This window comes from Cydia strobilella, chromosome Z (assembly GCF_947568885.1).
Source record: "Cydia strobilella chromosome Z, ilCydStro3.1, whole genome shotgun sequence".
Taxonomy (NCBI): Eukaryota; Metazoa; Arthropoda; class Insecta; order Lepidoptera; family Tortricidae; genus Cydia; species Cydia strobilella.
In genome coordinates this window covers 54,203,523-54,227,142 of record NC_086068.1, presented here as the reverse complement: position 1 = coordinate 54,227,142, position 23,620 = coordinate 54,203,523, and the positions used below count along the sequence as shown (strand labels likewise).

General features: G+C 37.4%; 2 protein-coding genes across 5 annotated transcripts in view; both read right to left on the bottom strand.

Moving 5' to 3' along the window:
• LOC134755155 (PDZ domain-containing protein 8) overlaps positions 1–7,228 on the bottom strand; it is a 47,488-nt gene extending 40,260 nt beyond the window's left edge. For 2 of the 4 annotated variants that reach the window (XM_063691654.1, XM_063691655.1), the window contains exon 1: positions 6,654–7,228. The gene's annotated coding sequence lies outside the window, so the exon portion shown is untranslated. The remainder of the gene's footprint in view (positions 1–6,653) is intronic. The other 2 variants (XM_063691653.1, XM_063691656.1) reach the window with 2 other exon arrangements.
• Positions 7,229–13,052: 5,824 nt separating this feature from the next.
• Positions 13,053–23,017, bottom strand: LOC134755174 (phosphoglycerate kinase). The gene is made up of 10 exons (XM_063691679.1): positions 22,843–23,017; positions 22,564–22,767; positions 22,251–22,477; positions 21,621–21,738; positions 20,858–20,996; positions 19,523–19,657; positions 19,089–19,210; positions 18,389–18,489; positions 13,954–14,052; positions 13,053–13,258 (listed from the first exon to the last, which is right to left on the bottom strand). The coding sequence occupies exons 1-10, from the start codon at positions 22,902–22,904 to the stop codon at positions 13,218–13,220; spliced, it is 1,248 nt and encodes a 415-aa protein (XP_063547749.1). The 5' UTR covers positions 22,905–23,017; the 3' UTR covers positions 13,053–13,217.
• Positions 23,018–23,620: the final 603 nt, after the last annotated feature.

Below are 23,620 nucleotides of genomic sequence, written 5' to 3'. Positions count from 1 at the left end.
TAATAAAAGTATGAAGTGGCAGTTCATGGCCTTCACTAAATAAAAAGCTACTTTGTTTCACTCCCTGGAGTGAGGAAAGTCGCACTTTCCTCACTCCAGGGAGTCATGAAAGTAGGCTTGATCGATTTGCTGAGGTGAAAAATAATAAAAACTGTTGCAGCATAAGTTGGTCTCATTGAAAAATAAACCAAAACGTAATTATAATTTATTTAGTTGTGCGGAACTCGCAATGCGCGCGTTTATCCCGTATACTTGGCCGAATTATTAATACTAAGCAGTGTCTCAGAAACGCGGTCAAGTTATTGGTCTGCACTGCTCAGTGCTCTCTAGACCCTTAACTAAAGCGTAGTCAGATGAGTCAAGTGCCTACGCCGAAGTCATTGTCCACAGCCTATATCTCAGGTACCTATTGGATGTTTGTACAACCCTTATCCATATTTTGCTAGGTATATAAATAGGTAAGTTCGACCCTAAAGTTTTACTATGGGACTAACTCCGATATCCCGAACGAACATTAGCCGTTTCTTGTGCGTAAATCTACTGAATTGGCCAAAATATATAAAAACGTTTCAATTTGCATGAAACATAAATTTTTAAGCTTCTTACGATTTCATAATATATCTGTGTATAAAACTTCAAATATATTCTCCTTGCCAAGTCCGGCTAAGGGCAAAAAACACCCGTGCTACTGCAGGGCACATACATTTTACTATGTGCAATTTGGTCAGTTTGGTCAAAAACAACTCTAACGATAAAAGGCCACCACTGTCAAGCATGTTACCCTATCTATTCCATATAATACACTTAGTTACATACCTATTAAACCATGAGCTGAGTGCTGCTACTGCATAAAGTTCGCAGTTTCCCAGTAAGCCAATAATGACTTAACCGTGTTAAAATATCGGAAATTTCAAGGAGGATCAAAGGATTTTAGTTGGATAATCCTTGTAATTGGTGGTTCAACATGGAAAGGATTAAAACAAAGCTTTCGACATAGTGCTGAGTATAAAATATTCAAACTTGAACTTTGAACGCTCATTTCTTAAGAGATTAGTTAACGACTTTCCCTGGAAAATAACATTAAAAACATTACGGAAAACCATTTGTATGCCATTTCTTTACAACTTGAAATTATGCTCTTTTCTGTGTAAATTACAACGATAGGTACTCGTTGTACAGTCGACGTCGAAGATATGTTTACACTTTTGTACGGTCGAGTGCAGACACATCGTTACAATCCTACGTTCCAAAAATATATTTACACGGCCTTAATATCAGTGTCTTAGCGGCGTTTAAATATATTTTTGGAGTCTCGACTGTACCTTACGCATTAGTACCTAATGAGGCAAAAATGTAAACATATCTTTGACGTCGACATGTATCTCCAACCTAGGTAGATATGCTTTGTTCATTTTCTGTTACCCGACCTAAGAATGAGATCACTTTATACCCGACTGCGCGACGCAATAGAGATGGATTATAATTATGTGTTTAATGGCATTCTGAACGAGTCAGAAAAATCCTGTAAAAATACAGTATAGTATATAAATAAGATAAAGTACATACATCGCATTGCTCCAAATTGGCCAATTATACAACTATATTCAGTCTAGGCGCCAGATGAAATATTAAAGAAGAGGTTTCATGCTGCAACGGGAAACCTCATCTTTCTACATCTCTAACAGCTATTCGGAATTTGAGAAATGTTAATCTTATAACACACATAGCTAAAGCTGATTTTACAATAATAACACAACTCAGTATGAGGTTGAAAAATTAAACACTGCTATTCCTATATTTGGAATGCGATATACCACTTTATTGCAACGATATAGCGTCGCAGTTACATTGGATCTTGTTATTTGCTCCGGAATATGTTATTACGGGGCCGAGTGCACGTTCGCGGAATGAAAGCAATTAGTCTAGTCGGTTACGAGTGCCACTGTGACTTTTTTTAAAGCTTCTATCTTCGGACCTTGCTCAGGCGAACCAGAAACCTAGTTAGTTAGTTTTGCTGGGCATTTTCCGCAAATCGACATCCAAATGTGCCTATTTTGCGTGAAACGAGGTAGCGCTACTCTATAACCACCCCAGCTCCTCCACGAAGCCTAGCAAAGTCTTCAGGTTGCTAGCTGCCTCCTTCAGTGTGCATGGTATTTGCTCCTATATACTTCTACCTGTTTACAGTCTAGGAGAATATGTTTTGTTGTTTCCTCTTCTTCCATGCACGCTCTGCACATGGGGCTGTCAGTTATACCCATAGTATGTAGGTGTTTGTTTAGTGTGTTATGTCCTGTTATTAATCCAACTATTTTACGTAGTAACTTCTTGGTGTTATCAGTAATATTTTGGTGAGCTTGTGGTTCAGTAGAATATCTTTGGTTTGCCTGCATGTCTTCATTTAATTACAGTACCTGTTGTGCATTGTCTGTGATGTTGCTCTAGCTGGTTGTGTATGTAGGATATTGGTAGGGGCATAATTGGCTTGGGTCCATATGCCGGTGTTTCTGAACCTTTGAGGCCAGTTCATCCGCTGCATCGTTTCCTCTTGATCCACTATGCCCCTTTATCCATTATACTGTTACTTTGTTGTTTTCTTTGCTCACTTCAGTGAGGCCCCGATGACATTCAAGTATAAGCTCTGAGGTAAGTTTGTCGCTGCATAGCGCTTGTAATACTGATTTACTGTCTGACAGTATTAGTATGCTTTCTGTTTCACTTGTCGTAATAGCACTGCAAGCATCTATTATTTCTACACATTCCGCTTGAAATACCGTATTGTGTTCACCAAGGGGTTTTGTGATGTGTATGTTCAGGTCCTCCGAGAAGACACCAACCACATCCTGTCCCTTCATTTGTTTTTGAGCCATCTGTGAGTATTCTTAGGTTTGTTTGGTTTAGTCATTCTTTCGGATCTTCTGTTAACGATATGGCGTAATCTCTCCAGAAGATCATAGTTTTTGGTATTTTGTCGATAGGCGCGATGAGCTGAAAGATGTCCATAGGTTTAGATTTTTCAACCGAAGAGCTGTGGCAGCCGCTTCTTTCTGTATGTATATGTGTAGTGGCAGGAGTCCTAGCATTATTTCTAGAGCCGCAGTCGAAGTAGTTCTCATACAGCCCGTTGCAGCCACACATGCTAGTCTTTGTGTTTTAGAACCAGAAACCTAAAATATGACATAAATAAAAATGTATTGTGTGATTTTAGAAAACCACGATGCAAGTGACTTTTTTTCGGATTGTAGGCATTTAACTGAAATTTAAAGGTTTTAAAGAGTGGAATGAAAATAACAAAAACATAATAGTAAAGTATTTTTATTGCTTTCAATTTGTTATACAAAGATAGTAACTATAATAAAAACAGGTGTAAGTACCAAGTAGGTTGAATCCACCGCTTGCAGCTTCTGACTCTATATCCATTTTCTTTGCAATAATTAGGTAACACATTCGGAAAATTTCGGGTAATATCGCCACGCTACGCTCTGTAGCTTCGTCTCCGTACACAGTTTGCTCCAGAAATTATTTAGAATAAGAATAAGAATTAGTTTATTGTTTACCGTGTCAAACATGATTAAACAAAACACAACACATCATCATGTGTTTAAAATTAACACATGAGTAATGATGTCATGATTCGGGTCCATCTTGTAGCTGAAGAAGTTCAGGCATAGCTGTACTAACATTCTCCCACCCGGCACACCATTTGGGTGTATAATGCTGGCGCTGATTGTATAAATTAATTCAGAACCGAAGATGGATTGATAGACAGTTCAATATTGTTTGTGGACTGTCACAAACAATATTGAACTATCTATCAATCCATCTTCGTCATTAGTCAGATAATAACCGAGGGAAATTGTATGATCCCAAACAATATGGAGTAATAGATAACCTGATATATATGAAATAATTAGACATAATAGGAAGGATTTATATAGTATGAGCTTGTTAGAGAGACCCTGTTAAGTCCGAGGTATGTATAGTGAGCTGCGAAATTGCATGGAGAAATTATGAATGAATTCATTGATAAAGTCGCCATGCACTTTAACGGCTGATGGTACTATTATTTCTTTTTAGGTATATGTATAGTAGTTGACGCCGTCACGGCGGAGATACAGGACCCACCGCCGTGGTTGCTCATGTATGCAGATGATATCGCACTGACAGACGAAGACAAAATGGTATTAGAGCGAAAGGTGAACCAGTGGAAGGGCTCGCTAGAAAATGGAGGTCTGAAGGACGAATTAGAAATATAAAGGGGATGCCTGAAAGTTGCTCCCATGGCAAAAATATTAAGTAAAGTAAAGTATATGAAGTAAATCGCCTTACGGGCATGTGACAAGAACGGTATGAATGTTGAGGGAAGTAAGAGCAGAGGGCCTAGCCAAGATGACAGCACTTTCGATCGCCAGGTGTAAAAACGTGACGGTTTCCTATTTTATCACGTGTGTGTGTGAGAGACTATATAAGTAGGAAGGAAATGGGCAAAAAACATTTGGGTACAAAAACAACGATTTGGATACATGCTGTCCACAGGAAAGACGCATAACCTTAACTCATACTTACTGAAAAAGTTTTTGACCCAAGTATCTGATAACTTAATGAGATGAGGATAGAGATATATAGAAGAGAAGAACATACTGCGCTTACTCCAAATGAATGGGACAAGGCAAAGACAAGAGAAAAATGACGATATGAAATAAAAAAGTATAATCTATTTGAAAGTTGAACGTACGACGCTTATCTTTATATGTGTAGTCAGGTATGCAGAATCAACATACAATAGTAGCGAATAAACCAACGCCGCAAAAGTTACTGCCACTCTCTATTAGTTTTACAAACAGGCACAATAGCTCTACAATTTGCGTTTCAATGTATCTGCCACGCTCGAATTGTTTTGCATTTAGATACATGTCCCCTGTATAAAGTTATTACATAACTGTAAATATTTTTTTACACGTTATCTTATCTTATCTGCTAGTAATGATGCAGACTGTACATACCTTCTGAACATTGTCACAGAATAAATAATAGTACTAGGTACAGAAGGTTCACTCTCTAACAAGCTCTACAATTTGCGTTTCAATGTATCTGCCACGTTTGAATTGTTTTGCATTTAGATACATGTCCCCTGTATAAAGTTATTACATAACTGTAGATATTTTTTACACGTTATCTTATCTTATCTGCTAGTAATGATGCAGACTGTACATACCTTCTGAACATTGCCACAGAATAAATAATAGTACTAGGTACAGAAGGTTCACTCTCTAACAAGCTCTACAATTTGCGTTTCAATGTATCTGCCACGTTTGAATTGTTTTGTATTTAGATACATGTCCCCTGTATAAAGTTATTACATAACTGTAGATATTTTTGACACTATATATATCGTGAGATTACGACGAAGGAGAGAAATGTTCGGTTTGTGATTGTCAATCAATCAATCACTACGGCGCAAATATAATGCTGTGAACGCAACGAATGGCTGGAACAGTAAAAACCTACTAATAAGTTTATAATCCATATTTTACCTACGAAATTGAGATAATAAACAAAAGACGATCAATCAGTTTATTTTTCGAACTGTCCAAACTACCACTGGATGGAGCTCCATAATCCCAAAGTCCTCTCAACGGAACGTCTTTACTACAGCAGGAAGGTACGAGAAGCAATTGAAATCAGAAAACATCGAAATTTCAATCAAAATGAGGGACAGGGGATTTCGTCTTCGTGGAATCCAGTAATTAGCAAATGTAAGGGGGAAAAAACATCCCGCCACATACCATCGGATGTCGTGAGTGTTGTGTATAGGCAAAGTGACAACCCTAGCGTACAAGTTAATAATCAAAATCAAGTGCGGTGTCCACGAACGTAACGTCACGTTCGAAACGTCAGGCCATAAATAAACGTAAGTTTGTACGCGATTGAGTCCCTTGTTAGTTTTAAAATTATGTCCAAACTATTTGGCTACTAAGGAATTTATATGAAACACTAGCATGTGACGTCACAATCAAATTACCTACTATTTATAGTTTTATACGGGTTTTAAAATATAAATTGTGTCTAAAAATAACTGCTGTGTACGTTTCTCTATTAATCTTCTGGTGCTTTATTTCATGCATGGTGTAAAATAATTTATTTTAAATACAGTCAAATACCCTATATAATAGATTTTAGAAGGTCACACCGACGTTTTGATAGAAAATTACATGATAAACATTGTGTAAATAAATATAAAGTCCACATACGCATTTAGTTACAAAATTTCGGCATATAAGTCTAACTATGAGTCGTGAAAAAGTATTAAAAATCACTAAATAAATATTTGTGTAAATTCTTAGTAGGTATTAGGTAATGGTAGGAAATGTTTGCACAGCTCACGTTTAATAGGTAAGTACATAACATTCGCTAACGCATACGCATTTATTTATAAACAAATGCACACAAAGGTCCTGCAACTGTAAGTATCCGCCAGGAACACGAATCATCTGTTGCACAAAATAACAAACATAACAAATAGATAACATAAGAAATAATTAAAATGATAACCAAGAAAACAAAAACCAATTTATAAATTGCACTTCTTCGTGTAATTTAAGTAATAAAATCAAAGCACAGTCATGCGTCTCAGTCTGTATTTAACGACTCACCTTCTAAAAGATTTGCCTACCTACCTAAAACAACAAAAACTACCATAGAGACGATTGATATTATCCTAGACAACAATTGATGACAAACATTTAACTTTGTAATATAATAATGACTAGGTACTCGTATTTGCGGAATAAACCGTGTTGAGAGAAAGACGATTGCTACATTTTTGAGGGCTAGCCGGGCCCCGGCGCCGCTCGCAAGCCTCACATTACTGACACTGGCTCTGAAACTATCGCTGATAAAACACCTTGAATCCAGTGCGGGCATGCGCGCCTCCACGCCAACTGGTCCACCCGTATCATTGGTGAGGACCGGAGCGGCCGGTGGACTGTCAATGCGTCCACTCTGCACGATCAACCTGTCGATCGCCGAAACAAAAAACAATAAAATTATAACGACATACACGTTCACAACAAACAAAAGTATACACGTTCAGTTGTTACACTAAAATTCATTATAGGGTGCGAAGTAATTTTGAAAATTGGCACTGAACGTTGCCAAGGACGCTTGCGCGTAGGGCCGATCGATAACCGCCATATTATCATTTTCTAACGGCGAAGGTATGCCCCGGCCACGTAGAAGCCATAGAATAAACAGGTTTCGCTCAAGTGCATAAAGTTCAAATTGCAATGCGAATTCGGCAGTTTAACCTGGGTACGGGTCGACAATAGAACAAATTGTTTACTGGCAAATGTCAATCAAAGTTCATGTTTGTTTTGTAGACTGGTTGTAAATGCCGTTTATATTTGCCCTAACTTCTTTTAGCCTAAGGCATAATTTTAATGCATGTTTTTTTTTCTTTTTGCCCGAAATTAATAATGAATTGCTGATATTAGGAAAAATATTAAATAAATATAACATCGTGGTTCACTGCGAAATCAGTGTTTAAAATAATTATTAGTAAGAGACATAGGAAAAATCTTACTGCTATTAGAAAGGTACACTAATAGAGTTTCTAAATCCATACTAATATTATAAATGCGAAAGTCTGTCTGTCTGTGTGTTAGGGGAGCGTGGGGGAATTGGAGCCTACTAAGAGTATTTATTAATAACTTTTATATTTGTTGTAATTAAAAAATGCTTTAATTATAGACGAAAGCGTTGCTTATCTGGCTATACATAATCAGAGAAAAAAACACAAAAATGAAATCATCACCATCGGTTAGACACGAAAAACAAAAAAATTGAATTCGCTCCCATTACCCCGCACTTCGGGTAATCAGAGCCAAAGAACAAATTTTATCTCAAATAGTTTTGGATTACATTTTCTAAAGTTTCTACTGTCCAAAGGCTTTTGTCGTTGTAAGGTCTTCCTTACGTGGCATTTAGAAAGGTAAATAAAGTCAAATATATAAGAAAACGATTATAAACTGCGTTGGGGTAATGGGAGCTAAATTCAACTAGTTCTGCTATGAAGGCTCTTATTAGCCGCATATTCCACCCGTGCAAATATATATATATATATATGATTCGCAGTTGCAATTTCAAAAGTAGCGCTGAAGATTAAATAGACAGCCATATATTTCGTGTAAATATAAAACAGTATGTATATATCTTAATGCTAATCAAAAATGATGAAATTTATATATTTTTTATAACCGCGGAGCCAAAAACAAGCATTCGTTCTTAAACTAGAGCGGTACTGTCATAGTAAATTTTGTAACCCCAGTAAATTCCTGCCATCTGTCTACACACTTTAAAACTAAAAATGAAGATTAATAAAAATACGATAAAATGTATTTAAATATGGATAAATGATTTTTTTTATTTCCATTAATTATTTTTATGATTTTGACCCATGTTCTTTCACTGATATGCGTTAAAATTGTTAAATAACAAACGAATTCGTCAACGCCATCTATACGACAGTAGGCCAAAACTAGTAGCGCCCTCTGAACGTGAATCAAATTTTCTTGATTTTCGAGGCACGTTTTTTCCTTAGTTAGACTGTATCCATCTATTACGGAGTTATATCTATCTTTGGCCTCTTGCAACTAATCGCGGGGAACTACGGGGTTGCCCATAGGAGGCAAGCCCTGGCGAAGGATTCCTGACACTCCTGAATTACATTTGTATAAATACTATCATTAAGTAAGTCTATATTTACACCGCTCTCATTACCCGCTCGCTCCCATTCCCCCACGCTCCCCTACCTCTGAACCGATTTAGTTAAAATTTGAGTCCCGGAGAAGGACATAGGATAGTTTTTATCCCTAAAATCATCCCTTAACACGGACACAGACAGACAGACTTTCGCATTTATAATATTAGTATGGATTGTTTACATGCCCCCACACTCTAGGGACTGTGCTTAGGAGGTATATGGATTTGTTTCATACTAATGATCTAAAGTGGAAAGTCTCGCCAATCCTTTTGTGATACTGGGAGATTTAAATTTGAGAGTTTTGTTTCTATTTAAAAATAAAATAATGTTTCCTTTAAGTAAAATGAGCTAACTTAATGTTTTAAGGTACTTTCCCTCCAGGGCCCATGATGTTTTTCTACACTGTATGCTCACCTATTAACCCCTTAAACACCATGCCTACCAAATACAACGCACCATTATAGCTTATCAGAATTCACGAAGGTTGATATTCCACTGTTACCGTGCGCGTCTGTTGACGTCTTTGGCGGTCAAAAAGTTAAACAACTACGCCGGCGTTCGGTATAGATTTAGCGTATATATATATAGCTGACGTAAGGTGCGTTGAGGTAAGATTGAAAAGGTTTTTCATGAGGGGTAGGATGAAAAGTCGCCCGTAATGCTTCGGCATACGGATGATTTTTTGTCTTACCCCTCGTAAAAACCCTTTCAATCTTACCTCAACGCACCTTACGTCAGCTATATATATATATATATACGATAAATCCAATCCCCAACGCAACTTAGGCAAATAAAATTTATATTAAGCGATAGCAAGAGCCAGAGAGAGGTAGTTAGGGCCTCATTCTGCCGTTACCAATTACTTACTCCCTTTCATTAGTGGAGTGTGCGGTCACAGTATTGGGCCTCTGACTTAATATTAACGGTTGTTACTAAAGTAGGCGTCTTTGCTTCTATCCGCGCAATTGCACTGGCCTGTCTCCTTACCTATTTATTTCGATGTAATAAATAGGTAAGGAGATTACTTGCAAAACTTTATCTGACGGCGCATCAAAAGTCTCGGGTTAGCCGCGACTTAATTGCCAGGAGATCGAGTTACTGGATATTGCATCAGCCGGTACTGAGGTGCAATTTAAACTTGGGAATATTTCAGACTTAGTATTACCTATGTAGGGTTGAATTTGTGGAATCAACTTTTTTGCAACAAATGTCAGCGAGGACAGGACTCAAATTGAACAATTTTAAAGAAAATATTTTAACTTGTATTTTATCACACTACTATAAAATTACCTATAAACTGAAATAAATGTCATAGGTATACGACAGAAAAAGTGAACAAGGGCTAGAATCGTTACAGCGTCCTCTGCAATTGCGGCAGATGTCTAAACCGCTTGGCCACCCGGGTCACGGCGGCATGGGTCGAATTTTTCCCTTGTACAGTCACCATCAGATATATCGGAGCGACCGAGGTGCTCTATATCTACAAGATACTCATAGTAATCCCTACTTAATATTATAAATGCGGAAGTAATTCTGTCTGTCTGATGGAGATATATGAATGAATTTGACCAATCAGCGAATAATCATCAACATCATTCTACGTAGACGAAGTCGCGGGGAGAAGCCACTGAACTATAATCATAGGTACATACTTATATTTAGCATGAGTGACCCTAGAGGCTTCGGCCTGCAGGCCATGCTCGCCAGGGTTCTATAAATAAAATGTATCTTCTAAGCTCGTAATGGGTTTGCCATCTGAAGCTAATTTTATGCTGAATTTCAGTTCAAAAGGACATTAGGAACTAGTTCATTTTCCTTGCAACGTACTCGTATAATCTAAATAAACTAACAAACGCTCTCAAGTTAAACAAATAGGTAAAAGCTTGTCGACGTGGAACTAAGTAATAAAATGTTGTTTGATGCTGTTTATAAAACTACACTACAATTTTGAACATTTTATTAAAAACGACTATACATATTTAATGAGCATAAGTGCAAATATAGGTACAGGTAAGTCAGATTGTTTAGTATTCAGCCATCGGTAAGCCAAGCTAGGTTCCTTTGGCAAAAGCACACAACCAATATACAGTTCACTTGGCTTTAGAATAAACCACACAGATTTAGAATAAATGATAAAGATGCAAACACATAAAGGAACTTCAAATATTTAAAATTACATGTTACCTATGTTATGCCGAGCCTCAGTCATGTACAATATACGCACAAGGTCCGAGGAATTCCCCGCTTGTCCTTTTAACACATTCACTGCCAGCGACCCGCTGGGCGTATTCTCTGCTCGTAGGCGCTTTTTGCTAAATACGGTTTTTCTCACGTAAATCACGTTATCGGCTACGCTCGTAGTGCGTAATCCGCGATGGCACTGTATGTGTTAAGTCTCACCGTAGCCCAGGCAGACTAGAGTTTATTTATAACAAGTACCTAGTTACCGTAAAACCACCCAACCGTTAATTAGTACAAAAACTACCAACTTTGGTCCAAAATTAACACGAATATTTTCGTTTAGGTGGGACTATTAAAACATTCCACGGGCAGGCCCGTAATAACGCATTTTATTTCCTGTGTTGCGACTTTTTTTTCGGCGTTAAAAGCAGATGATTATTTTTCTGGGCATATTTTTGACCATTTGTCACAGAAAAGGAAACATACCTGCAAATTTCGAGTAGTTGAGTAGACAATATCGTGGAATACTCCATTATTTGAATGTCGTTTTACGGCTAAATATTGTTATAAATCTAAGAAAAAACTCAAAACGAAATGAACATCGGTAAGATCGGTACTTAGGTATAATTAATTATTAATTACGTCTTGAAGTTGTGAACCACTTAGTAGTAGAGGGTACTATAGGGGCCGTGCGTGTTGGAGGGTCTGCCATCTTGTGGCCTGAATCGGAAACAAACATGTGCATTGAGACTTCACGCCAAAGCAAGTGCTGCCATCTACCGTCCTCGTACGCTTTATTGTGCATAGTAGGTTCTGACAACTTGTGGGCTACATCGGAAGCATTAACTTCACATTATTACACAAAAATCTGACGGCGCCTGTGCTGCCCCCTACAGTTCATGCACGCTTCCTATATAATTTTTAGGGTTCCGTACCCAAAGGGTAAAAATGGGACCCTATTACCAAAGATAGATATAACTCCGTAATAGATAGATACAGTCTAAGAAAAAACGTGCCTCGAAAATCACGAAAATTTGATTCTCGATCAGATGGCGCCACTAGTTTTGGCCTACACTCGTATAGAGGGCGTTGACTGTTTCGTTTGTTATTTATAATTTTAACGCATACCAGTAAAAGAACATGGGTCAAAATCATATAAAAATAATTAATGCAAATAAAAAAATCATTTATCCATATTTAAATACATTTTATCGTATTTTTATAAATATTTATTTTTAGTTTTAAAGTGTGTCGACAGATGGCAGTGAATTTACTGGGGTTACAAAATTTACTATGACCAAAGATAGATATAACTCCGTAATAGATAGATACAGTCTAAGGAAAAAACGTGCCTCGAAAATCAAGAAAATTTGATTCTCGTTCAGAGGGCGTTACTAGTTTTGGCCTACAGTCGAATAGATGGCGTTGACGGTTTCGTTTGTTACTTAACAATTTTAACGCATATCAGTGAAAGAACATGGGTCAAAATCATAAAAATAATTAATGCAAATAAAAAAAATCATTTATCTATATTTAAATACATTCTATCGTATTTTTATAAATCTTCATTTTTAGTTTTAAAGTGTGTCGACAGATGGCAGTGAATTTACTGGGGTTACAAAATTTACTATGACAGTACCGCTCTAGTATAAGTTACTCTATACTATTACTAAGACTCCGTTGTCCGTCTGTCAGTCTGTCACCAGGCTGTATCTCATAAACCGTGATAGCTAGATAAATTTTCACAGATGATGTATTTCTGTTACCGCTATAACAACAAATACTAAAAAGTACGGAACTCTCGGTGCGCGAGTACGACTCGCACTTGGCCGGTTTTTACTTCACTACTGCGTCTACGACAAAGCAAACGGAGTGTGGTCTGTCCTGTTTTTTGTAAAAACTCAGTCTACTAAGTTAATATTCTTCGGTTAACGCGTTAGTTACCCATGAAATAAAACTATGTTAAATAGATTATGTCGCGATAATGAATATAAGTTACACGCAAGTTATATTATACGTAATATAATCTATTTACATAGTTTTACTTCACGAGTACTGCTTGTTAAGTATTTAATCCTACTGGTGTGGGGCATAATATTAAAAATAATAATAATTTGTAGTGGAACTTTATTACTCAAGGTATTATGCTATACAAACATGGCCTGCTATCACTTTTACATAACATACAATTAACAACTACTATAAACGTACATATATAATTTCGAAGCGATTACATTGCAACATTATATTAAATAATAAATAATTGTGGACTATTTTATGCGTCGGAGAGAGCGGCTACGCCCGGCAGTACTTTACCTGCAATCATGGAATGAATAAGTTAACTACACAATGCTACATGACAGTTCTACATAATGGTGTATTCTGACCGCTGCCATACATGAGGCGAATGATTCATATGGACAAATGGGAATACACGTACATGGTGGATATCTCAAATGGGTCAACAAGGTTTCCGTGATACTGTACAAAAACTGTTTGAGGAGCGGCATAAAAATTTTAGTCCGAGAGAAAAATGTTAGTTTAGTCGAAAACATGCGTTTCACGGTAATAATGTCTGGAGACATAACTATTAGAGCATTGGAATAAAATACCATGTCTAGTGACTTGATCGTGATCGTGATATGTCCATGCAGAACATATTTTGGTATATAAGAATTTGGATTTATGGGAGGAATTGGCATCAAGTCCGAATATTTAGGAACATAATAAGATTCGAAACAGTAACAATATGCGTTTCGAACACGAGGTACGAAGAATTGAAATGTCATCCCGCGCGCCTTATACCCAACCGCAGCGCCCACCTTCCCGCTTTCTCCTTTGAGCCAGTAAATCATCATCTCACTTGTTACCCGAGGGTCACAGAACGTACGCACAAAACGTGCACGCTTGATACAGACGCCGACTGCCAAACGTGGCCGAGGCGTTCCAGTTCCTACTCCTTTAGATCAGTAGGACCTCCCTCACTTGATATTATGGATTTGCCAACTTACCCTCAAGCAGCTCCAGCGAAGCACCACCGCCAGTTGAGACGTGGGAGACTTTGTCCTCGGTTCCCCACTTGGCGCAGCAGGTCGCCGTGTCACCTCCGCCTTTGGACAAAACAGTTTTATTAATAAAAAACATGTCAATGTGTAAGCCTATAAGTACCTGAAAGGTAAAGGCTTAATCATAGATTAACTTATCTATCTTTGGCTTAATGGAGTTGTCCAATTTTGATGTATGGAAATTTATTAAGCTAAACATATACACTTTCACATTTGATTTGGAACTTTTAGGAACTCTTATTTTTGATTAAGTACCTAAAGTGTAACACTGCGAAATAGCGACGAGTGGTATATATTATCATATTTATCATTTCAATGTTGAGTCCATGCTGTGCGGAAACCAAAAAACGGAAGAGTCGTGGAATGTATGGGGCCCAATACAGTCCACGACTCTTTTCATTCTATAACTCCCTAGGGAGTTATAGCTTTCTTTTTAAATTATGTCACTAATTCATACGAACCAAGTAGTTTGTAAGTAAAATACGTTATTAAGGTTTAAGGGAGTTTTACTTTTAAAATACTGACGTTTATAATTTAATATTTTTGTTTAACAAGTTTGGAAACAAATCAAATTATTTTATTAAATATTTTGATTTGTGTTTTGTGGTTTGAATCCGGCCTTCACCACTATCTATTACAGTTTATAATTATTGTTTAAGTTTAAGAATATTTAATCTGATTAATTTAATAGGACAGACAGACAGACAGACTTCTGCATATATAATATTAGTACGTATTTGTCTACGTTCTGTTATTTTTCGAAACTTATTTCGACAGAGAGACCGTATAAATAGGTAATATTTAAACGGAACAAGAGGCTGATTGTGTAACAGAATAAAGGATAAGTACCTAGTATCTGATCTATTTTTAGGGTCACTAGACTTATATTGACCGGGATAAAAACCTACAATAACTCTAAACTCTATTTTTAGGGTTCCGTGTCAAAAAGATAAACTCCTATGGTGGGACTCTGTCTGTCTGTCACATCGATAAATATCTCGGGAAGTATTTATATGCGCACCCCACCACAGCACCGACCAAGCTAATATTATATAAATAAAAGTCGATAGGTACTACTTTTGCCGTGTTTTTGTGCGTTGCTTCTAAAAGATTACTTTAAACCAAAGATAGATATAACTCCGTAATAGATGGATACAGTCTAAGGAAAAAACGTGCCTCGAAAATCACGAAAATTTGATTCTCGTTCAGAGGGCGCTACTAGTTTTGGCCTACAGTCGTATAGATGGCGTTGACGGTTTCGTTTGTTATTTAACAATTTTAACGCATATCATTGAAAGAACATGGGTCAAAATCATAAAAATAATTAATGCAAATAAAAAAAATCATTTATCTATATTTAAATACATTTTATCCTATTTTTATAAATCTTCATTTTTAGTTTTAAAGTGTGTCGACAGATGGCAGTGAATTTACTGAGGTTACAAAATTTACTATGACAGTACCGCTCTAGTATAAGTTACTCTATGCTTTAAACAAAGATAATTATTTGTAATAGAGAGGTTGTCTAAGAAAAAAACGTGCCCCTTAGTTTGACATCCAAAACAGATGGCGCTGTACTACTTGTCAAACGTCAACTTTTGACAATCAGTTACCGCAAAATCAAAGAGGATATAATATTATAGAGCGGTACTGTCATAGTAAATTTTGTAACCACAGTAAATTCACTGCCATCTATCGACATGCTTTAAAACTAAAAATGAAGATTTATAAAAGTACGATAAAATGTATTTAAAGATGGATAAATGTTTTTTTTATTTGCATTAATTATTTTTATGATTTTGACCCATGTTCTTTCACTGATATGCGTTAAAATTGTTAAATAACAAACGAAACCGTCAACGCCCTCTATACGAGAGTAGGCCAAAGGTATTAGCGCCATCTGATCGAGAGGCACGTTTTTTCCTTAGACTAATAAATAAATTGACCAGTCAATTTTAATGCTATTAGTAGAATTAAAATGCCTAGTAGTGGAAATAGTATTAAACAAAATACACGAAATCGAGCGGAGGGGCGCACATAATTTTAAAACGGTTTATTTCTACCTTAATTATCAAAATAGCTGAGCCATTTTCAAGGAAGCATAATTAAATAACTGCAAGCGGCCAGGTGTGACTCGGCTGGCTAATATGCACATTTATTTTCCGCCGGTTCCAAAAAAGCTGCTGGTTAAACCAGTGAACAAGTGACTAGCTTTTATAAAACGGGCCCAGTTATCAGGTTCAGAATTACTTTTAACACTTCAGCGCTTTTGAAAAACATTCATTTCCACCCCTAATTACCTGGCTATTACCAAAGAGGATATAATATTATAGAGCGGTACTGTCATAGTAAATTTTGTAACCACAGTAAATTCACTGCCATCTATCGACACACTTTAAAACTAAAAATGAAGATTTATAAAAATACGATAAAATGTATTTAAATATGGATAAATGATTTTTTTTATTTGCATTAATTATTTTTATTATTTTAACCCATGTTCTTTCACTGATATGCGTTAAAATTGTTAAATAACAAACAAAACCGTCAACGCCCTCTATACGAGAGTAGGCCAAAGGTAGTTAGCGCCATCTGATCGAGAATCAAATTTTCGTGATTTTCGAGGCACGTTTTTTCCTTAGACTGTATCCATCTATTACGGAGTTATATCTATCTTTGCTATTACCAAAGGCTACGTTTAACCTTCAGGCACCTGTTGGACGGGAAATGAGCGCGCATTTTTCTGACTCGCCGAGACTTTCCACTAATTAAGTTGTGAAAGAGAGTTTTAATTCAAATTCTAACTAGTTTTTACCGCCGGCGGAACGGAGAGGGTAGGTAGGTATATGTGTACTCTTTGTTTGCATATGCAAATATATACTTTGTTTGCATGTTTGTGTATACAAATATATACTTTGTTTGCAGATTTGTGTAGGTATACGCATATCAGCAATTATCTCCAAAACGGATCTAATGATAAAGTCGCGGTTTTCTGTAAAGTAATATTTATGATATATCAGTATGCTTAGCACAGGAGCGCCGCGATAGTACCACCCGCGCAATGTAACCGCCCGAATAATCCATGTCGCGGGCGAGGTACTTTCGCGGAGCTCCCGTGCTAAGCCGGCTGCTATGGTTCATAGATATATTGGTTTTAATTCGACAGATGGCGTTATTTATACTTTAATCGATAAGTATACTACATAATCCTTACAGAAAACCGCAGCCAAATAACACTAGACCCTACTAATAGTGTTGTGTTCCTGCCGGTGAGTAAGGTTGCCAGAGCTCGAGGGACAGGATTGTTAGGTTCGGCAACGCACATGTAACTCCTCTGGAGTTGCAGGCGTACATAGGCTACGGAGACTGCTTAACATCAGGCGGGCCGTATGCTTGTTTGCCACCGACGTAGTATTAAAAAAACCTAACTTTTGCACTAAAATTTTTGTACACACTATACATGTGTAGTGCAGAGACTCGTTTTCGCTAATATTTGGATTTTTTTCATAAACGGATACGAAGTGTGATTACCTACTTTATTTTGTATAGTATTCTGAGCTAAGATTCATGTTATTCAGACAATGTTGCTGAGTAACGCCGATTTTAACTGATGATTTACGCGATTTGGTGCGCTCTATGAGGAAGAATCGGGCGGACTTAGCGTACCCACAATTAGCCTCATGCATGAAGTTTATATTTGAACGAAATATGTTTTATTCGGATGTTTGTTACCGTTATATCATGTTACAAATGCATTTCTGTTTTTAAATTACCATTTAATTACTTAAAATTATAAATAAAAAGTAGAAAAATTTGCCCGCGAAAAGCTAGTGAGCGAAACGCTCGTAACGCCACGTGACGTCACGCGTTCGACAGATTAGTGTCATTAGTAGCAAACGTCAGTTGGGCCGCCCAACGTGTGACGTCATCACGCTCTGTAGAATTCGCGCCAAAAATTATGAGCGTTTCAACCGCTCAAAAATTTTCAACATTTTAAATATTTTTTAATAAAATAATGTTAAGGTTTACAAAAGTATTTTTATCATTTCCGGTGTTCCAACGATATAAATTATGAATCCAAAAATAAAAATAAATTCATGCATGGAGCTAATTATTCAAATGATTTTTGCTCGTTTCCCTTTTTTATTTTGCTGTTTTATTTTGTAAATATTATAACAGCAAGTACCTTAAACAGTTGTATATATTGAATTCTTAGGGATTTTTGATTAAAATATTTGATAATTATTTGGTCTAATCTATTAATCCTTCACCCTCTCGATTCAGATTTTTCGCGCGAGATCTCGAATCGTCAATTATGGTTCGAGATTGCATTCCCTATACTGGATACGTGTGTATCTAAATATTCCATGGCGGTACTTACCAATGATGGTGGTGGTACCATTGACGGTGGCGTTTACCACGCCGTCCATGAGGGCTTTGGTGCCGCCGGCGAACTTCTCGAACTCGAACACGCCCGCGGGCCTGGCAACAAGTGTCCAAGTTCATTATCATTGCAAATATGGCGAGCAGGGGCCCGTTTATCAAAAGCTTGTAGCTTGTAATACAAGTGGAAGTCCATTTCTAACAAAAGCTGTCATAAAAGAACTTCCACTTGTATTACAAGCTACACCCTTTTGATAAACGGGCCCCAGTACCCTCAAGGATTTATACAACGACAAGTCTGTTTTCTGCGACGTTGACGAGATTGTCGCCTTATCATCAGGCGCGCCGTAAGCTAGTTTGCCAACGAAGTGGTATAAATTCTAAAACTTTTAGTGTTGTCCACGAAAGCACTATTTAGCGTAGTAAAGTGGTCTGAGAGTACAACATATAGCATTCCTCGTCTTTTCGTGGCCGTCGTATCTTATTGAGGACTTAGTTTTGTTATTTTGTACTCGTATAATATGCTACGTAATGCTGTATAGTGCAAACATATTTATATATACTTGGCCCTAGCGATGGGCCCGGCGAACAGATTCCGGGACCGAGGGCCCACGTCCAGGCCCATCTAGCCATCGGGAAAACCTGATTCTACAGTGGCTGTGACAACCTAAGAATAAAAGAAATATATGGCAACTCACCCATTCCACACAATGACCTTGGCCCTAGCGATGGGCCCAGCGAAGAGCTCCCGGGACTGCGGGCCCACGTCAAGACCCATCCAGCCGTCGGGAATACCAGATTCCACCGTCTCTGTACCAACCTAAGGATAAAGGTTAAATCAGGAGTAATAAACATGCCCCATAAAAGCAGGAAATAGGTCACTGGCATTATTACAGGTATTGTGGTGAAGGTCGATTCACAAGAGCTGGCACGTATGAAAAAAAAAATACAAATGTTTATTTCAATGAATGAGTGAATGAAAAAATATATGTGTGTATCACATTAGCCATTAAAATGGTGGCTCTGGCTGTATACCGATACAGGTGTTTACTCATACAATGAAAGTTTCGTTCATTCCATTCATGCCAGCTTTCGGGAATCAATGACAGAATAAAATAGAGCAATCACATACCTGGGCATTTTCGTCAAATTTGTCGGCAGTAATGAAGTCGACCGGCAGATGCACTTGCACGTTGTTCTTGGCGGCCTTCTCCAAGAGTTTGGCCACAATTTTCGCACCCTCAGCGTCGTACAGGGAATTTCCGATCTAAAAACAGTTTAGCTTGAGGTGAAAATTGCATAACGTTGGCACTAAATTCAAAGTACTTTTAAAAAACCAACATTAGCACACTTTACACTAAAGGGGCCCACTGATTATCAGTCCGCCAGATGATATCAGCCTGTCAGTTAAGGGGCCCACTGATTACCAGTCCGCCGGCCTGACAGTTGTCAAATTTTTGTCCTAACAGGCTGATATCGTCCGGCGGACTGATAATCAGTGGACCCCTTTGGAACAAAAATTTGACAGTTCCGAACAACTGACAGGCTGATATCGTCCGGCGGACTGGTGATCAGTGTTCCCCTTTAGACCGCTAATGAAAGACTGCACGCGAAGCTATTACGTGCCCAAAATTTTAAACTTGTATTCTATTTCAATTAAGAGACCATCACACTAACCCGGGATTAAGCGGTTAAACCGTTAACCCATGTCAAATTGTACTGGTAACCATGGCAACTCCAGGTTTAACCGGTTAACCCAGGGTTAGTGAGATGGTGCAAGTGGCCCTTAGAATGATCACCTTTTCTTATTATTGCTCTACTGCTTATTTGCATGTATGCATTGCCATTTATGAATGCAATAGAATTTATAATACTGGCAGCTAACACATCTGGGACACTATTATATTGTTCTTAGCGTGTGGTAAGTTCATAAAAATTGTCTAATACTATACAATGATAGTATAAAGTCTAGACTTTGTTAAAACGTGACAGTAACGTCCGACGGGACGTCGCGTGTTCATAGTGTGGTTCTTGGTAGCCTTTATACTTGTCCTGTACCACAAGCCCAGCGTCATAAAGTTTTTTTTTGTATTTAAGAGTCCGCAGCAAGCTCGGTTCTCCGTACAAACGTAGTTACGCTCTCATTTTAAAACGACTAGCTAGATTGCTTTGGAGTTTTGTAGTTACAATAGGATAAGGTATATCTATGCTTGTAATTAGTTTATGTAGCTTCAGATACCATTGTTAAAAAAATACAGCGAATTGAAGTTTGGCATATAAAACTTGTTTTTGCTGTATTTCGCTTGTTTTATAAGCTGGAGCTATATAAACTAATTACAGTCATTGTATGTGCAAAGTTTCATTACAATCCAACACGTAGTTTTAAAATGAGAACGAAACTTCGTTTGTATGGGAAGGTGAAATTTGGCTAAGCTTGCTACACTTAAACACCTGTGTGCATACTTACAGTCATACCCTTGCTTTCCTTGAGGAAAGTGTAAGCCATGCCTCCACCAATGATCATCTCGTTGACTTTGTCCAGCAGGTTCTCGATGAGCTGGATCTTGTCAGCGACTTTAGCTCCACCAAGGATAGCGAGGAAAGGCCTTAATTAAAAATACTTTTATAAGTACAGTGAGCTGCAGAGATAACTGGAAGGACTCCTTGCATAGAAACTTGTTTGCAGGGGGGTCAGCTACCTGTGCGTGTGCAGCTTACTGTACTTATGGACAAAACGGAAACTCACATTTTCATTTAGCTGCATACAGATGTCAAAAATTTTAATTAGGGCTACTTCACGTTGTTGCAAAGACAATGCAGAGCAGTGACAATGTACAAACAGGCACAGAATTCTAATTGTTTGACTTAACCTTTAACCTTCAATCACTAACATTTGTTATGTTCTCAATCAAAAGGTACCACATTGTCGCTTGCCATTAGGACGCTCTGACAGGTAATTTGTATAAAGACACAAGCCAATTTCGTCTTTATGACAAAGTGGTACCTTTTGGTTGAAAGCTTCACCTTTAACCACTACTATCAATGTCAAACACAAACAATAAATGTCTTTCTTCTTCTTCTTAAAATGTTATATGTTATAGACAGGAATAAAAAGGGAGTAATAGTCAAATAATTGCATGGCCCTGACAGAATTTTGTGCCCCAAATTAAAAATAGGTGTTTTAAGTATAATAACATCAACAAATTATTAGTGCACAATTGATGGATTACCTCTCAGGGTTGTCAAGAGCCTTAGCAAAGTATTGCAGTTCCTTCTTTAGGAGGAATCCAGAGGCGCGCTGTTCAAAACCTTCACCCATCATAGAGCTGTGAGCTCGGTGAGCAGTTCCTGTTGTAAATAATGAGTAAATAAATTTATTGTAAAAATGAAAGAAGATAATAACATTCTATGTAGATCACAACTTCCAATGACCAAAGGTCATGGAAAGGTGATGGATGGATGGATGGAAAGGTGATGTTAATTCTTACATTTAGGAATGAAGAGAATTCTGGATGCTCTTGGTGGAGATTTTTATGTGGCATATAGGTTTACAACCAATACCATTTACATAAAACATATTTATTCCTCTTTACAATTTCAAGTTGATGCTTACACATAATAAATAACTATAAGTACAGTACAGAATTTGAAAACACAGGGTTTGTGCCTGGTCCTGGCCTGGTTCCTACACTAGGCGGGGCTATGTAGCATTTGGAAACGAAATTGCTACAAAAAAACATTCGGCTGTCAGATTTGCAGCCGCACAGTTTTACTTTACACAACTTATTGTAGTCCAATTAAAAGTCAAATAATTTTTAAATTCTGAAATCTTATACAGCCCTCAGATTTTTAGTACTCACCAAATGCATCATTGACATAGACATCACCCAGCTTCCTCAAGCTAGCCCGGAATGCTTTGACCTTCTCAGGGTCAGCCTTGGCTTTCGCCCCACTAGCGTCCAGACCCTTGCCCTCCTCCTCAATGTGGAACCGAAGATTTTCTAGCAAAATCACAGAGCCTGCTGCTGGGTCAGCACAGACATTCTCCACCTCAGGTCCCACACAGTCTGGGAGGAATGTGATTTCCCTATAGTATAGCAAACGTTAATAACGAATTATGTAAACAGTTGATACTCAGCAGAGATTGCTTTTATTTCAATAAGGAATGTTTACCTGTTTAAGAGCTTTTTAAGCTCCTCTGCCACCGGTTTCAGTGTGTATTTGAGGTTGGCCTGTCCATCCGGTCGACCCAAGTGTGACATAAGAACCACGGACTTAGAGCCCTTTTCGAGAGCATATTTGATTGTATCTAAGGCGGCCACAATGCGCTGATTATTGGTGATTATACCCTCCTTTAGCGGCACGTTGAAATCAACCCTAAAATTTCAATTTTATTGAGTACTTTTCAAGTAACTAGCTGAATTAGAATACATTGAGGAAATTGATAAATACCTGATCAAAACTCGCTTCCCTGCCAAATCGAGAGCATCAATACTAAGTTTCTTTAACGACATGATTTATGTGTACTATTTTATAGCGGGATACTATAAAAAATAATTAATTGTTTTACTTTTCGGTGACTTCCACTAACAAATTATAACCTTCAATAATGTCAAAAAGGTCAAATCTGTCAAATCGTTTTTTTTTAAACAATTATGGCCTGGATTCTGCCAAATTGTTTTTTTAAACAATTATGGCCTGGATTCTGTCAAATCGCAAATTTTACTATTAAAAATCCTTGTGAATGTGCTTACTCAAGTGAGATAGAGATATAGAGATAGAGATCTTTATTTGCATACCAGTATGTTACATAGGTACATAATGGACCCTGGAAGGGTATAGCAAAACATGTTATTCACTATAATAAGTACTACTTATTTGTATTAATAATTTTCTAAATTACAATTCCAACCAAGTAACAAAAATTGTTTTATGTTAATAACAACTTAGATTAGATAGCCTCTTTTAATAACTATATCTATATACTTTTTTACCTATATACTAGGTGCTACTTCGCTTGCTTAAAAATTATACATACTCACTATGGAAAAAAGCATAGATGGTAGGATTCTACAATAATGAAGTAAGGTACACGTAGTACAGTCTCTAGTCACATCTTATTCTTGTGCCGAGTATGACCATACTGTATTCACGATGTACTAAAATTCGAACTGTACCCCTATATGGAGTACTGCTGTCACGGTAATTTAACTGATTGTTAAGCGCGCTC